This window comes from Rhinolophus sinicus, chromosome 16 (genome assembly GCF_057876585.1).
Source record: "Rhinolophus sinicus isolate RSI-liver-muscle chromosome 16, RSI-T2T, whole genome shotgun sequence".
Classification (NCBI taxonomy): domain Eukaryota; kingdom Metazoa; phylum Chordata; class Mammalia; order Chiroptera; family Rhinolophidae; genus Rhinolophus; species Rhinolophus sinicus.
The window spans coordinates 19,364,290-19,380,648 of NC_142516.1; the positions used below are offsets into that span (position 1 = coordinate 19,364,290).

General features: G+C 39.3%; 1 protein-coding gene and 1 pseudogene across 2 annotated transcripts in view; one reads left to right on the plus strand and one right to left on the minus strand.

The window, feature by feature from the left end:
• Positions 1–14,768, minus strand: part of HSDL2 (hydroxysteroid dehydrogenase like 2) — a 52,138-nt gene extending 37,370 nt beyond the window's left edge. Inside the window, exons 1-2 of the mRNA XM_019749544.3 lie at positions 14,611–14,768; positions 705–868 (exon numbers count right to left, since the gene is read on the minus strand). Of these exons, the coding sequence (XP_019605103.2) occupies positions 705–868; positions 14,611–14,627 (181 nt within the window). The 5' untranslated portion in view covers positions 14,628–14,768. The remainder of the gene's footprint in view (positions 1–704; positions 869–14,610) is intronic.
• LOC141571239 (nudC domain-containing protein 2 pseudogene) lies at positions 1,467–11,517 on the plus strand (annotated as a pseudogene). Its single transcript, XR_016019298.1, has 2 exons — positions 1,467–1,520; positions 5,405–11,517. The product of XR_016019298.1 is annotated as a nudC domain-containing protein 2 pseudogene (transcript).
• Positions 14,769–16,359: the final 1,591 nt, after the last annotated feature.

The following is a 16,359-nucleotide window of genomic DNA, read 5'->3' on the forward strand; positions in this document are numbered from 1 at the left end:
AATCTTAAAAACCTTTATTATGGAAAATTTCAAAAAATATACAATATGAGAACTAGTATAATGAACTACCATGAATCTTCAATGACTGTTAACGTTTTGCCAGTTTAATTTATCTACCTCCAATCCCATTCTATTTCTTGCTGGTGTATTTTAAAACAAATCCCAGACATCACTTCACTCGTCAATACTTCATATGCATTCCCCTCACATAATCACGATGCTATTAACATGACTAACAAAACCAGCAATATCAAGTGAAGTGAAACTTTTAAGCCCTCCTTCCTGCTACTACTGTTCCTAGCACAGTCTTAACTATAAGCACTCGATAATTATGTGTGAACTGGAAGTGTTAAAATAAAGACTTGTGAAAGGTGCAAAGAATAAACAACATGGAGAGCTTTTTCAAAGTGTTCACATCATCCACTTCTCAAATCTCTCATTCCCACTCCCCCATTCTCCGCTCAGATCCAAGAATCACTGTCCTTATGAGACATGATTTTTAATGGAAGTCTTGTATCACTCAAAAGTGCTGGGGGAGATAAACAGTTCCCGACCACTGTTCCAACGTGACAAAATACTTCTTTAAGCGGATAAAATTATTTTTATGGTAGCTTTCAAATAGCTATAATTAAACGCTCCAGCAAATTCTCTACGTGTTGAAACCACAGTGAGGCCATTTCATGAAATGGCATTGTCACACTCACTTTCTTCAGCAGCACTATAGATTGTGCCTGGAAGCTTGGGGTGTGCTTGGCTGGTCTTTGCAGCAATGACAATATTGGCCCCATCCTTTGCTGCTTTCAATGCAATAGCTTTGCCAATGCCACGGCTTGCACCTGTGATAAAAACTGTACATCCTGCTAGTTTCCTACAAAAGAACAAACGTGACCTTATTAGAAACCCCGATGTTCATTTACTTACCAGTATCAGCAACATGTGCATAACTTTCACAGCATATGTTTCCACCTCTGTGAAACTCCCTAAACCTTCCTCCTTTCCCAAACGATAGTTAATAACTCTACTTTGCTCCCACTGTACAATGATTTATAAATCATTCATTACAACTGCAGTTGGCCACTCTTGCTGTAATTTGGCAAAGAAAATTTGCTCAAATGAAAAGTAAATCTTAAAGAGAAATGAGGCATTAGTAAAATATACTACATACATGTGTATTTCCACACACACACAGGAAAAGTGTTAACCAAGCTTATTTTTGTGTGGTGGGATTATGAATAAATTTTATCAGATTCTTTATGTTCTTCAGGATTTTTCAAATTTTCTTCAATAAATACATACCACTTCAAAGAAATCACCTAAAAGTAAGTATTCAATGGATGCTCATCCTTGCTCAGAATGGAAGCAATGTAAATGTCCATCAACTGATGAAAGGACAAATAAAATATGGTATGTCCAATACAACGGAATATATACAGCAATGCAAATGAAACATTGATCCATGCTACAACATGGATGAACCTTGGAAACATTATCATCAAAAAGCCAGTCACATTACATTGTTGGTGGGATTGCAGATTGGTGAAGCCACTATGGAAAACAGTATGGAAGTATCTCAAAAATCTGAAAATGGAACTACCTTATAATCCAGCAGTTCCACTCCTAGGTATCTATCCGGAGAAATCCAAAACTCTAATTCAAAAATATTTATGCACCCCTATGTTTATTGCAGCATTATACACAATAGCCAAGACATGGAAACAGCCGAAATGCCCATCAGTAGATGACTGGATTAAGAAACTGTGGTACATTTATACAATGGAGTATTACACAGCCATAAAGAAGAAATTTAATCATTTGCAATAGCAGGGATGGACCTAGAGAACGTTATGTTAAGTGAAATAAGTCTGACAGAGAAAGACAAATACCATATGATCTCACTTATGTGTGGAATCTAAAGAAAAGAATAAGTGAACGAATTAATCAGAAACAGTTTTGGAGACATAGAGGAAAAACTGAGGGTTGCTAGAAGGGAGGGGGGTGGGGATAAGGGGGAAGGTGAGGGGATTAGAAAACAGTCAGTAACCACAAGATGGCCACAGGGTTTTGAAAATCAATTTGGGGAATGTAATCATTAATGTTGTAAAGATTTTGTACGGTATCCGATGGACACTTGTCTCATTAGAGAGACCACCTCAGGGATGATGTAGATGCCTGATCACTGCATTGTACGCCTGAAGCTGAAGCTGAACAATGAATGTCAACTACAAGTTTATGTGTGTGTGTGTGTGTGTGTATGTATATACTTACAAGAAGCAGAATACAGCATTAGGAATAGAAACAGTGGAAATGTAATGGCTCTGTGTGATGTCAGAGGGATAGTGGATGGGGGGCAGGGGGTTTACACAGTGTGAGGGATATAAATGATAAACGTCTAAGTAAAAAAAAAAAGCCAGTCACAAAGGACTACATATATTGATTCCATATGAAATATCCAGAATAGGCAGACATATATACGTAAACACAAAGATTAGTGGTTGCCTACGGCAGCGGGAGGGGGGAAAGGTGAGGCTGAGGCTTCACAGCTGAGGGGTGCGGGGCTTTTTTTTGCGATGATGAAAGGGTTTTAAAATTGGTAGTGGTGATGGATGCACAACTCTGTGAATATACTAAAAGCCACTGAATTGAATACTTTAAATGGGTGAATTGTATGGTATGTATAACCCATCTCAATAAAGTTGTTAAACAAACAAACCAAGAAGACTGGTAAACAGCTCAGATCAAAAGATTCTCTGATCCAAATGTGCTTAGGAAAGTTCACTGTGCCCATTTACTTTTTACTTTTATTAAATTTATTGGGATGACAATGGTTAATAAAATTGTTTCAAGTGTACAATTCTATAATACATCATCTATATATTGCTTTGTGTATTCACCACCCAGAGTCAGTTCTCCTTCCATCACCATATATTTGACCGCCTTTACACTCTTCTACCACCCACTTCCCCCCTTTCCCTCGGTAACCACTAAACTGTTGTCTGTGTCTATGAGTGTTTGTTTGTCTTGTTTATTTGTTGCTTTCAGGTTTATAACCCATATGAGTGAAATCATATGGTTCTCGACTTTTTATCCGATTTACTTCACTTAGCATGATAATCTCAAGATCCATCCATGTTGTCTCAAATGGCAGTATTTCATCTTTACATCCACCCACCATAACTTTAAATTTTGTACTTAACTCAGTTGTTAGGTAAGGAAAAAAACACATCTAAAGTAAAGTCAGATAACAAGGAGGGAAACCCACTTTCTTGTTTACTTTCTAAAGCAAATTAAAAAACTCCTAAGAAGGATGAAGTGAGGACAGCAAAAATGACAATGATAGAGAGAAGAGGGGACAATAAACAGAGATGGAGTAACAGATAAACAAGCTTGTTAAAAGGACATACAGCTCTTGCCAAGATCTGGAAGATTACACTCCAAAAGTAAGAAATCAGAGGTGAAAGTGGGAGAAGGGTTTTAAAATAAAAAACAACCAGTTTGATAAGAAGGAAAGGGAGTGAAAAGTGAGGAAGAAACAGAGAGGTGGCAACTGTTTTTAGGAAAATATAGTAAATATACAAAAAGCATATAGAGTGCATAATTTAAAGAATAAAATAAAATGAATAGTAAGAAATTAAAATAGGATATTATCAATACCCCAGAAGCCCCTTCTATTTCTAACTCTATCCTCCTTCCCTCCCCAACGCACAAAGTAACAACTACTTTATTTTCATATTTTTTATTAAAGTATCGCTGACATACAATATTATTAGTTTCAGGGTTATAACATAGTAATTCAACATTAGCATACAAAGTGAGCACCACAATAAGTCTAGTAACCATCTGTCATCATACAAAGTTATTATGTTATTATTGACTATATTCCCTATGCTACATTATATCCCCGCAACTTATTTGTAACTGTAAGTTTGTACTTCTTAAACATCACCTTTTTTGCCCCACCCTCCCAACCCCCTCCCCTCTGGCAACCATCAGTTTGTTCTCTAACTCTGAGTCTGTTTTTGTTTTGCTGTGTTTTTGTTTTTAGATTCCACATATAAATGAAAGCATGCAGAATTTGTTTCACTCCTAGGCCCATCCACGTTGGTAAGATTACATTATTTTTATGGTTGAACAACATTCCACTGTGTATGTACATGCCACATTTTATTCATTCCTCTTATCGATTGACAATGAGGTTATTTCTATATTTTGGCTATTGTAAACAATGCTGCAATGAACATGGAGCATTTATCTTTTTGATTCAGTGTTTTCATTTTCTTCGGATAAATACCCAGAAGGGGTATTGCTGGGTCATATGGTAGTTTTATTTTCGATTTTTATTGCTGGGCCATATGGTAGTTTTATTTTTAATTTTTTGAGGCATCTCCATACTGTTTTCCACAGTGACTACACTAATTTACAATCCCACTAACAGTGGTAGGAGGGTTCCCTTTTCTCCACATCCTATCAACACTTCTTATTTGTTGTCTTTTTTGATGATAGCCATTCTAACAAGGGTGAGGTGCTACCTCATTGTGGTTTTGATTTGCATTTCCCTACTGACTAGATGCTTAGCATCTTTTCATGTGTCTGTTAGCCATCTATATGACCTCTTTGGAGAAATATCTATTCAGGTCCTCTGCCCATTTTTTAACCAAATTGTTTTTCTTATGTTGAGTTGTATTAATTAGTTACATATTTTGGGTATTAACCCCTTATTGGATATATCATTTGCAAATATCTCCTCCCATTCGGTAGATTGCCTTTATGTTTCGTTGATAGTTTCAAAGCAAAAATAAACAAATAGAACTACATCAAACTAAAAAGCTTTTGCACAGCAAAATACTCTATTATTACTCATTTCCTCAGTTTTCATTATTCCTAATATCTATATATCTGTGTCTAAGCCAGGGGCCAAATCTGACTATACATATGTTTGTGTATAGTCCTAGCGCTAAAAATAGTTTCTACAGATGAATATTTATGATTGCTTTGATGATAGGGAGCGCTAACTTTGAACCCCAGTTAAGTGAAATATTATATGTGTTATGGATTGAACTATATCTATAAAAAGGATATGTTAAAATCCTAACCTTCAGTACCTCAGCATGTAACATTCTTTGGAACCAGAGTTATTGTAAATATAATTAGTATAGGTGCAGTCATACCAGAGTAGGGTGGGCCCTTAATCCAATATGACTGGTGTCTTTAGAAGAGGGAAGACTATGGGAAGACAGACACATAAGGAGAATACCATGTGATGACAGACAGTAGAGATTTGAGTATCTTAAAACAAATTAATCTCAGTTCTGGAGGCTAGAAGTCTGAAATCAAAGTGTCAGCAGGACTATGACCCCTCTGAAATTCTGGGTAGATACTTTGTGATACATTATTATGGCAGCCCTAGAAAACTAATATACTCTCCCCCACTCCCCCCCAAAAAAACAAGAACTACATTCCTCTCATTAGATCTGTATTACAAAAATTACACTCAGCGAGTTCACTCATTGCGGCTGCAGCCGGGAGCAAGTCAGCCCCGTTTGAGGAGCGCAGTGGGGTGATTCCGTGAGGGACGCTGTGGGACAGTGGTACCAGACTTTGGAGGACATGTTCATTGACGTTCAGGTGCAGCCAGGCTCTCACGCACAGGATGTCCAGTGCGGCCTGCCCAGCCGGCAAGTGGCGCTAGCCGTGGGGGGACGTGAGATCCTCAAGGGCAAACTCTTTGGTTCTACAATAGCTGATGAGGGAACGTGGACTTTGGAGGACAGAAAAATGATTCGTATTGTTCTTACAAAGACAAAGAGATGCAGCAAATTGTTGGATTTCTCTTCTAGAATCTGAATATGCAGCTGATCCTTGGGTGCAAGACCAAATGCAGAGAAAACTTACACTAGAGAGATTCCAGAAAGAAAATCCTGGTTTTGACTTCAGTGGAGCAGAAATCTCAGGAAATTACACTAAAGGGGGACCAGATTTCTCAAGTCTTAAGAAATGACAGTTTTGTTTTGGGTTTTTTTTTTGCTGCATTCTGTGGATCTTAGCGGATGTTGCCATCTTGATCAAAGGAACAGATTATGTGGTGGGAGAAAAATGTGGATGCCTACAGTTAACAAATTGCAAAATATATTTAAATAATGGTTTTAAAAACTGCATTCAAATGTGATTTACGTAGGAAACATCTTAAGTACTGTGGGAACTATTCTATTGATATATGGTAACTTTTTTTCGGACTTGTTTTTGCTCAGCATGAAATTTTATATGCTACATTTTACTAATTTCATATTGAACCTATATTTTTATTGCAAAAAAATTACAGTATAGGTCATGTGAAATGACAGGGTACCTTCAGACAAAATTAGTTTTTTCTTTCAATAAGTGTGATGCAGGAATAATGTTCAATAAACTTTTCTAAGTAGGAATCCTGTACCCCTTTGTCTAAATACACCAACCAGTTCACACAAGGGAATTACATTACTGAAAAAAATTTTAAGAAAGGGAAAAACAATCTACAGATATTTTCTAAGTTAATTTTAGGAGTTAATGAAAACTTCTGAATTAGTATATTGTTCCTTGAGAGATGGCTTTATGTCAAGATATTGAAAAATAGACATGGCTTAATACAAAACAGATTTGGTGAAATGAATATGATTATTGGGTGAGTCCATTGTTAGTGACAAAAAAGCAAATTATGGTCAGTGATTACAAGTCAGTGACATCATTTTGATCATCACTGATCCAGACATATAGGTAAGAATTGTCCTGAAATTTTATTTCATCCTTTTTATCTCCTTTTTAATTAAAAAAATATTGTAAGCAACCTCAAATGTATAGAAAAGTTACATGTAAAGTACACAGAATTTTTTTTATTTTCCCTGAACTGTTTGTCTGTATGTTCGTGACGAGATGCCCCATCACCTCTGAGTACCTTAGTGTGTATTTCCTTGAAAGGACATGCTCTTACATAACTGCAATACAACCATTAAAATCAGGAAATTATCAAAAAAAATTATACTCAGTTATTTTGAATGTCATCAATAAAAAATATTGTGGAAATTGGTTTTCTCTTGTTATACATACATCTGATATATATGATGTTATATATACATTTCTTAAACCTACATAATAGCTCCAATCTTGCTTCTTGCCCCAAAAGCCTAAAATATTTACTATCTGGCCCTTTACAGAATAAGTTTTGCCTAATCATGGTCCAGATAATACACTGTTTAATTATTGCCTAACTGAACTTTATATAATAGATTCATATAGTAACTGTCATTCTATGATTTGCTTTTTTCACAAAACATTGTTGATTTATCCATGTTGGTACAATGAGCTACGATTCTTTTAATTAATATACAATATTCCATACACAAATATACTACCAACTACTTATTCATTCTATTGTTTATGGACTTTCTCTAGGGTATATATGTTTACTGGTGAAATTGCTGGATTACATAGGACACTGTTGTAGATTAAACATGGCCACAAATCCTTTGGCATTCCTTCCATCAAGAGTAGCATATTTTTGGACAAACACCAGAAGCATGGTGGCGTGAAAGATCCTCTTGATCTCTTCCCCTGAAGTTACACAAGTTCAACAGCTATAATTCAACAAAGGATTCCCTGCACAGCACACAAACACGTCTGAGAGATGCGCGCATTGAAACATCAGAAGGGGCATGAACAGTGGAGGAGGGAAGGGAGAAGAGCAGACAGGTACCACAGACACAGCCTGGAGCTCACTGCAGGTCGCAGAAAGGGGAGGAATCAGGTTGCAGGGGCTCTCTCTCTAGCACTGAGCATTCCTGCTTGAGTGATCAGCATATAGGACAGTTATCAAGGCAGAGAACAAATATAGAAGTGCAACAGCTGTGTTCCAGCAGCCACCACTGCCAAGCAGAAAACAAACTCATGGGCCTGTCCACCCCCCCGCACCATCCCAGGGCTAGTAGTGGGCCCCAGAAGAAACTGCAGCAGTGGGTGTCTGGTTAAAAAGCAGAATATCTACAGCCCTGAGAACTAGAGAGACAGCTCCTGAGTGGCAGATGCACACTGCGGCTAATCCCAGAGACAAGGGTGGAGGAGATACAGAAGTGAGGCAGCTGAGGTCCAGCAGTTGCCTTTACTGGGAGAAGAACAAAGCCACTAACACACTAGCGGCCTCTCCCAGCCCACCTTACTCCCTCCCATCTAGTCTGATCTCAGTAGGGGGTACCTGGGACACCTTAGGCATCACAACACTGTATCTGGCTGCTGGGGTAGTGCCCAGATTTCAGAGGCTTGGAACCCCATGGTCTACCATATTCTCCCATAGGGGTGATGCCTAAAGATCAAGGTAACCTGGTCACAGAGGAGAGGCCCACCTCCCTGGGGAATACAAGGTATTTTCCACAGCCCAGCAGAGAACCAAGAAGCTGGAGCAGTACAAGAGACAATAAAACATTTGCGCTTCAGCACCATCTACTGGAAAACAAAAGAAAGACCTCTTCTAATCAACCTGCTGAAATTGCATTACTCTTAAAAAAAAAAAAAAGTTCATTCTCGTCAGTGTCTAGGCAGAGAAATATGCCATCAAATACCATGAATAACCAATGTAATATGTCAGCTCAGAAAGAAAAGAAAAACTATCCAGAAAATAAACTTAACAACATGCAAATATATGATTTTAAATGACAGAAAATTCAAGATTGCAGTTTTGAAAAAACTCAACAAGATGCAAGAAAACGCAGACAGGCAGTTTAATGAACTCAGAAATAAAATCAATGAACAAAAGAAACACTTTATCAAAGAGATTGAAATTTAAAAAATGAACCGAATAGAAATACTGGAGCTGAAGAACTCAATAAAAGAGATGAACAATGAAACAGCCAGCTTAGGAAATAGAGCTGACCAGATGGAGGAAAGATTAGGTTGGTGCACAAGTACTTGTGGTTTAAAAGGTTAAAAAACTGCAAAACCCACAATTACTTTTGCACCAACCTAAAAATTAGTGACATTGAAGATAGAAATCTGTAAATGACACAGATGGAAGAGAGACTTGAGACTTTAAAAAAAAATAATAGAAAAGAAACAATTCTACAAGAACGATTTCACTTCATCAGTAAGAACAATATAAGAATGATACGTATACCAGAAGGAGAAGAGGAAAGAAGGGCTTGGAGAGCCTATTCAAACACATAGTCAATGAAAACTTCCCAAACCTATAAAAAGAACTGGATCCTTGAATCCAATAAGCAAACAGAACACCTAATTATCTCAATTCAAAAGGGCCTTCTCCAAGGCACATTATACTAAAACTATAAAAAATTAATGACAATGAAAGAATTCTCAATGCAATCAGAGAAAAGAAGACAGAAACCTATAAAGGAAATCCCATTAAATTATCATTGGAATTTTTCAGCAGAAATTCCACAGGAGGGAGTGGAATCAAATATGCAAACTATTGAAAGAGAGATCACCAGCCAAGAATAATATATCCAGCAAAATTATCCTTTTGATATTAAGGAGAAATAAAGACCTTTCTAGACATACAGAAGCTGAGGGAATTTTCCACCATTAAGTCTGCATTACAGGAAATACTGAAGCAGGTTGGTTATTCTATCTGAAACAAAAAGACAAAAGAAGACAAAACTATAGGTAAGATGACTAACAGACAGAAGCAGGAAATTGCAATCCTTATTCAGAATAGGGCACTATACACTTAAATATAAAGGGTAAAGGAGATAAAAGCATTAAAGAGAAGAAAAAAACAATAGCTACTGCAACTCAGAAATAAACTCATAGCATAAATAGGGATAATCTGTGTCAACAAAAACAAAACGGGAGAAGGTAAAGGTCTGAATTTGCAAAGGGGAATGGAGATAAGATACATGTAGAAGAAAAAGAACTACTGCATATGTACTGTATATCTGAAACTTTCTTTTACATAAACTAAATGGCAACCACACACACATACAAAAAAAAAAATTCAGAACTGAGACACATAACATAAAAAAAAAAGAAAAAAAAAGGAAACAGAGGGAAAAAATCATAGAATACCACCAAACTAAAATAACAGACAGAAACACAAGGGCAAACAAACAATGGAGACACCAAGATATCAGAAAACAATAGGAAATCCTCATATATCATTAATCATCCTAAATGTAAATGAAAGTGAACTCACAATAAAAAGGCACAGAGTAGCAGATTGGATCAAAAAACAAAACACAACCATATACTGCCTTCAAGAGATACATCTCAGTCACAAGGACAAATATAGACTCAAAGTGAAAGGGTTAAAAAAATGATACTCCAAGCAAATGGCATCCAGAGAAAAGCAGGTATAACAGTACTTATATCCGACGAAACAGACTTCAAGATAAAAAAGGTAGCAAGAGATAAAGATGGGCATTTCATAATGATAAAGGGGACAATATATCAAGAAGACATAACACTTACCTATCTATCTATTCCCAATTAGGGAGCACCAAAATATATGAAGCTACTAACAAACTAAAGAGAGAAACTGACAAAAACACAATTATAGTAGGGGATCTAAATACCTCACTAACGACTATAGATAAGTCATCCAAAAAGAAAATACAGTGGTACAACGGTTTTCAAACATAATCCATTCTGGAAGACCGTTCGAGTTCTGAAACGTTCGAAAACAGCCGATAGCTAGGGCTCAGGATCTTACACTCAGCAGAAGCCATGTAACATGTTCGACTTCCGACGCATGTTCAAAACCGAAGCATTTACTTCTGGGCTTACGGCATTCATAAACTGAAATGTTTGTCAATGGAGACGTTCGAAAACCGAGGTACTACGGTATTGGCTTTAAATGACACTTTAAACCAAATGGACATAATCAGCATTTACACAGCCTTTCATCCCAGAACACCAGATTATACATTGTTCTCTAGTACACATGGAACATTCTCAAGGAGAGATCACATGTTGGGACACAAAACTAGCCTCAACAAATTTAAGAAGACTGAAATCATACCAAGAGTATTCTCCGACCACGATGCTTTGAAATTGGAGATCAACTGCAAAAAAAAAGTGGGAGGGGCCGACCCAGTGGCTCAGGCGGTTAGAGCTCCGTGCTCCTAACTCCGAAGGCTGCCGTTCGATTCCCACATGGGCCAGTAGGCTCTCAACCACAAGGTTGCCAGTTCAATTCCTTGAGTCCCAAAAGGGATGGTGGGCTCCGCCCCCTGCAACTAGCAACAGCAACTGAACCTGGAGCTGAGCTGCGCCCTCCACAACTAAGACTGAAAGGACAACAACTTGAAGATGAACGGCATACTCCGCAACTAAGACTGAAAGGACAACAACTGGACTTGGAAAAAAGTCCTGGAAGTACACACTATTCCCCAATAAAGTCCTGTTCCCTTTCCCCAATAAAATCTTAAAAAAAAAAAGCGGGTAAAACCACAAATATATGGAGATTAAACAACATGCTACTAAAAAAATGACTGGATCAAAGAAATAAAAGGAGAGATCAAAAGATACATAGAGGGCCAGCCTGGTGGCGTAGGGGGTTAGAGCTCCATGCTCCTAACTCCTAAGGCTGCCGGTTCGATTCCCACATGGGCCAGTGGGCTCTCAACCACAAGGTTGCCAGTTCAATTCCTCGGGTCCCACAAGGGATGGTGCCCTCCTGCAACTAAGATTGAACACGGTACTTTGAGCTGAGCTGCCTCCCGGGTGGCTCAGTTGGTTGGAGCACATCCTCTCAACCACAAGGTTGCCGGTTCGATGCCCGCAAGGGATGGTGGGCTGTGCCCCCTGCAACTAGCAATGGCAACTGGACCTGGAGCTGAGCTGTGCCCTCCACAACTAAGACTGAAATAACAACAACTTGAACCTGAACAGCACCCTCCACAACTGAGATTGAAGGGACAACAACTTGACTTGGAAAAAAGGCCTGGAAGTACGTCCTGTTCCCCTTCCCCAATAAAATCTAAAAAAAAAAAAAAAAAAAGCCCTATTTTTTTGCCTTTGGTCTAGCTGGATTGATTCCTAGTAGGATAAAAGACATCTTCCTCATTCAGAGTCTCAGGCATTGCAGAAAGAAAGGCAAAGGAAGCTTCTCCTCTTAACCAGAAGCCTGGATCTGTACTACTACTAAGGATCTCCTCCAGCTTTAAAGCACTAGAACCAGAGTATAGAAGGCGAGGGGGAAAGAGGGGAGAAGGGAGGGAGGGAGGGGGTGAGAGGAAGAGAGAGGGAGACAGAGAGACAGAGAGAGAAAGGTCCCAACTTGCTAATGTAGAGTTAACCTACACTATAATTTACCAAAATTCTCTGGTATCTCAAAATCAAAATAAGGCGATTAAAAAAACCAAAAAACTATAAAAGCTATTCTAAAGTCATCTGGAAAAATAAACCTCCAAGAATAACTAGGAAAATTCTGAAAAAGAATCCAAATGAGGGAAGAACTAACATTCCCAGATATTAAAACATGTTATAAAACAAGAGCAATTAAAATAGCTTGGTACTGGTACCTGAGGAGACAGACCAAAATAATAGAATAAAAAAATCAAGAAACAGACACCTATATATACAAGAATTTGGTATATGATAGAGGTGTAATTTCTGACAGAAAGGAAAAGGTAACTAGTCAGTCAATGGTGCTGGGACTACAGCCAGCCACCCGAACCAAAAGGAAGTGGGCTTCCTAACTCAGTTCCTATGCCAAAATAGTATGCAAAATACTAGTTCATCTCAAGTGGATAAAAAAACTTGAGTGCAAAAAAAATATATGTATATATATTAGACGAACATTTACCAATTAAAAAAAAAATCTTGATTTAAAATGGCCTTAAGGTTTGCACAAAAACCTTAAAAGATTGATAACTCTGACTCAATAAAAATACATATCTGCATGATAAAAGAGTATAACTAAAGTTAATACATTGAAAAAAACTGAAAAATGTTTGTGACATATACAACATAGAACGAATTTTTAAAAATAGAGCTCTCAGAGATCAAAAACCTAGTTGTGTAAAGCCAGGTAAAGAAAAAGCTACACAGATGGCTTTAAATCAGGATTTCTCAATCTCTGCACTAATGACATCTCGGACGAGATAATTCTCTGGTGTACGGGGCTATCCTCTGCATCATAGGATGTTTATCAGTATCCCTGGATTCCATTCATTAGATATCAGTAACACTCCCTCAACTGTGGCAGTCAAAAATGTTCCCAGATATTGCCAAATGTCCTATGGGGGTCAAAAGCGCTCTTTGATGAGAACTACTGCTTTAAACATACAAAAAGATCCCCATCCTCACTTGTGATTCCAATTTTTACTATAATGAGGTTCTACTTTTTCTCTAGATTTTTATTATCAAAACAAACATTGTTATTATCAAACATTTTGCCTTTTGCCAACATGGTGGCTTAGGAAATATCATTCATTGTTTTGGGTGTGCAACCTTTTTGGAGAGCTATTAATATTAGCTATCAAAATTTAAAGTGCATATACTATTTGACCCAGCAACTTCACTTCTAGGAATTTATCATGTAGATACACTTAAATATGTGCAAACAGGTGAATACAAGGATAATCACTGCAGCAAAGAATAACAATAAACTAGAAATGATCTGGTATCCAGTGATGGGAAGGTGGTTAAATAAATTATGGTACATCAATAAAATACTATGCAACCAATAAAAGGGAGAAAAATCTGCATGTACTGAAAAGGGGTGTCCCAAGACATATTAGGCAAAAACAGCAAGGCCCAGAAGAGAGTTTATGACTATTAAAAGTGGCATGTATATGTGTGTGTTTAATGTGGTATACAAAATGTTTATAAATGCATAGAATGTCTTTGGAAAAATACCAGAGAGTAACTGGGGCACTGGAAGTTAAGAATGAGGAAACTCACTTTTTATACCGTTTTGGACTGTTTTGTCTCTTGGCCCCGTGCTTGCATGTTTTAAGCAAATTACATAATGGACATGACACTCAGCCAAGACACCCATACTTCATACAAACGAAGTCGAATGAATGGTGGTTGCCAGGCGCTGGGGTAATGGGTAAAGAGTTGTTTAATGGGTATAAAGTTTGTTTTGCAAGTTGAAAAAGTTCTAGATTGGTTGCACAACAGTGCAAATACATTAGCACTACTGAACGGTACACGAAAATGTACAGGTTGGCAAATTGTTATAGTTTACATTTAGAAATCCTTTTAAAGTGAACAAAACCTACAAGATACCAAGTTTAGTAATTTGAAAATCGCTTTTAAACCCTACTTTTATTATTCCAGAATTAGAGGCACAAGTGTTCAGGTGACCTTTCACCTAGATCTTGCATGCCTACATCAAAACACGCAGCTATTGCTAAACCCAAGATGGGGCCTGCCCTAAGGGTCGCGGGGTAACGCATTCCGGATCCTTTTACGTCTGCCACCCTGAAGTATACAACTTTGGTTACTTTTGCTGCGTTACCGCAGATTCTAGGGACACTGCCTCCAGCGCGGCAGACTAGCGTTCCAGAGCGCGCGCAGCAGCTTCAGTAACCCTCCCCTCTGCGCCCCCTCCAATCCACTCCGGCCCCACCTAGCCGCACAGTCCGCGCGGCCCTCTCTTTCCCCGCCGCACCCCTATCCCCTTACCCGGTGTTGGGTAACATGACTTTCGTATATCAGAATCGATGGTGACAGCGACGACAGCGAGCGGAAAGTGGGAAGTCTTTCTCTCCGCATTTAATCCCGCCCCAGACCCCGCCCGGAGACTTCGCCCCCGAGGCCTGCAAGGAGTGGGCGCTCGAAGCCAGAGGTTGCTGAGTGCGCCTGCGCAGCTGTGGGACTCCGGGAGCTGGGCTAGTATTCACCTCCCCCTTGCCAGGCCCCTGGAAACCCCCTCTCTGCGCAAGCGCCGTGAGAGACACCTCCGTCCCGCCCCTCTCGCGGGCTCTACGATGACAATCGGACTCCCACCCGCGTCTAGCTGATTGGGCGCGTCAGCTGCTACATACGCCTTTTCCGGGCTGGTGAAGGCTTCCTCCTGGCAGCGCTGTGTTCCTTTGCCAGCGGGGAACCTGGAGGGCTGGGGTGCGGCTTCTCAGCCGACTCGGACCTGGGAATGCTTGGCGCTCGGTCGTCTCTCCCTCCACGTCCAAATGGGGGCGCCTGTCGGGCTGCGTGCGCTCCCTCGGAGGCTCCCCTTAAGGAAAGCTTTTCCTCGCGTATGCACTTTCTACCAGAAGCCGGCCAGCGTCGCTTTTAGATTCTCACGCGGAATCTGGAGGAAAGCCAGCCGATCTCGGGGGTCTGTAGATAACACGGGTAAAGGCAGTTTCTGGATCAGAGCTCTTTGCAACAGTTGTGCAAAAAAAATTTCATAATTAACTCTGGTTTTTCCACTCTTAGCCAATATCTCGGCGAGGTAACTCCCATTCTCAGTGCTGGAATAAGGTGAATTTTTCAGTATCCAGTATTGCTTTTGGTATTATACCTTGGACATAACTCAGCTACTCTAATGAAGACTGGCATGTTTTTAGGGAGACGTGAAGAAATTGCTTTGTATTGTGAAGGGGTAAAATAAGATGATGAGGAGGTTCATTATGAGGACTTGTTAAAAAAAACTAGCCTGGAGATGCAGTATGTATTCTCCCTTTTATTACAAGCCCTAAACAGCTCTACTTACTCATTTTTATCACTTGCCAGTCTCTTATAGGGATTTGAATTTGTGATCTATGATGTGCTTAGAGCCTCCGGAGGAATTTAGTTATTCAATAAACATTGGCTCCTGGGCTGCCCGGTGGCTCAGGCGGTTAGAGCTTGGTGCCCCTAACTCCGAAGGCTGCCGGTTCAATTCCCACATGGGCCAGTGGGCTCTCAACCACAAGGCTGCAGATTCAACTCCTCCAGTCCCGCAAGGGATGATGGGCTGTGCCCCCTGCAACTAGCAATGGCAATTGGACCTGGAGCTGAGCTGTGCCCTCCACAACTAAGGCTGAAAGGTGAAAGGACAACAACTTGACTTGGGAAAAAAAAAAAAAAAGTCCTGGAAGTACACACTGTTCCCCAATAAAGTCCTGTTCCCCTTCCCCAATAAAAATATTTTAAATAAATAAATATTAGCTCCTACTACGTGCCTGTCACTGGAGATACAGCAGGACAAAAAGGATAAGGTCTCTGGGGTGGTGGGTTAGCTCAGTTGGGAGGAATGAGGAGTAACCAATGTATTCTTTACGCTCTTATTTAATACCAGGGGTGCCAAAAAAAATTTATATAAGTGGACACTTCGGTCGTTTCTCAAGCAGTAGTTCGCTGTAATCAAAACTGTCTGGACGCTGATGGTAACCACTTTGAGTCCCTCCTGTAATTGCAGAAGTCAAATGTGACTTGTATTCATCTTTT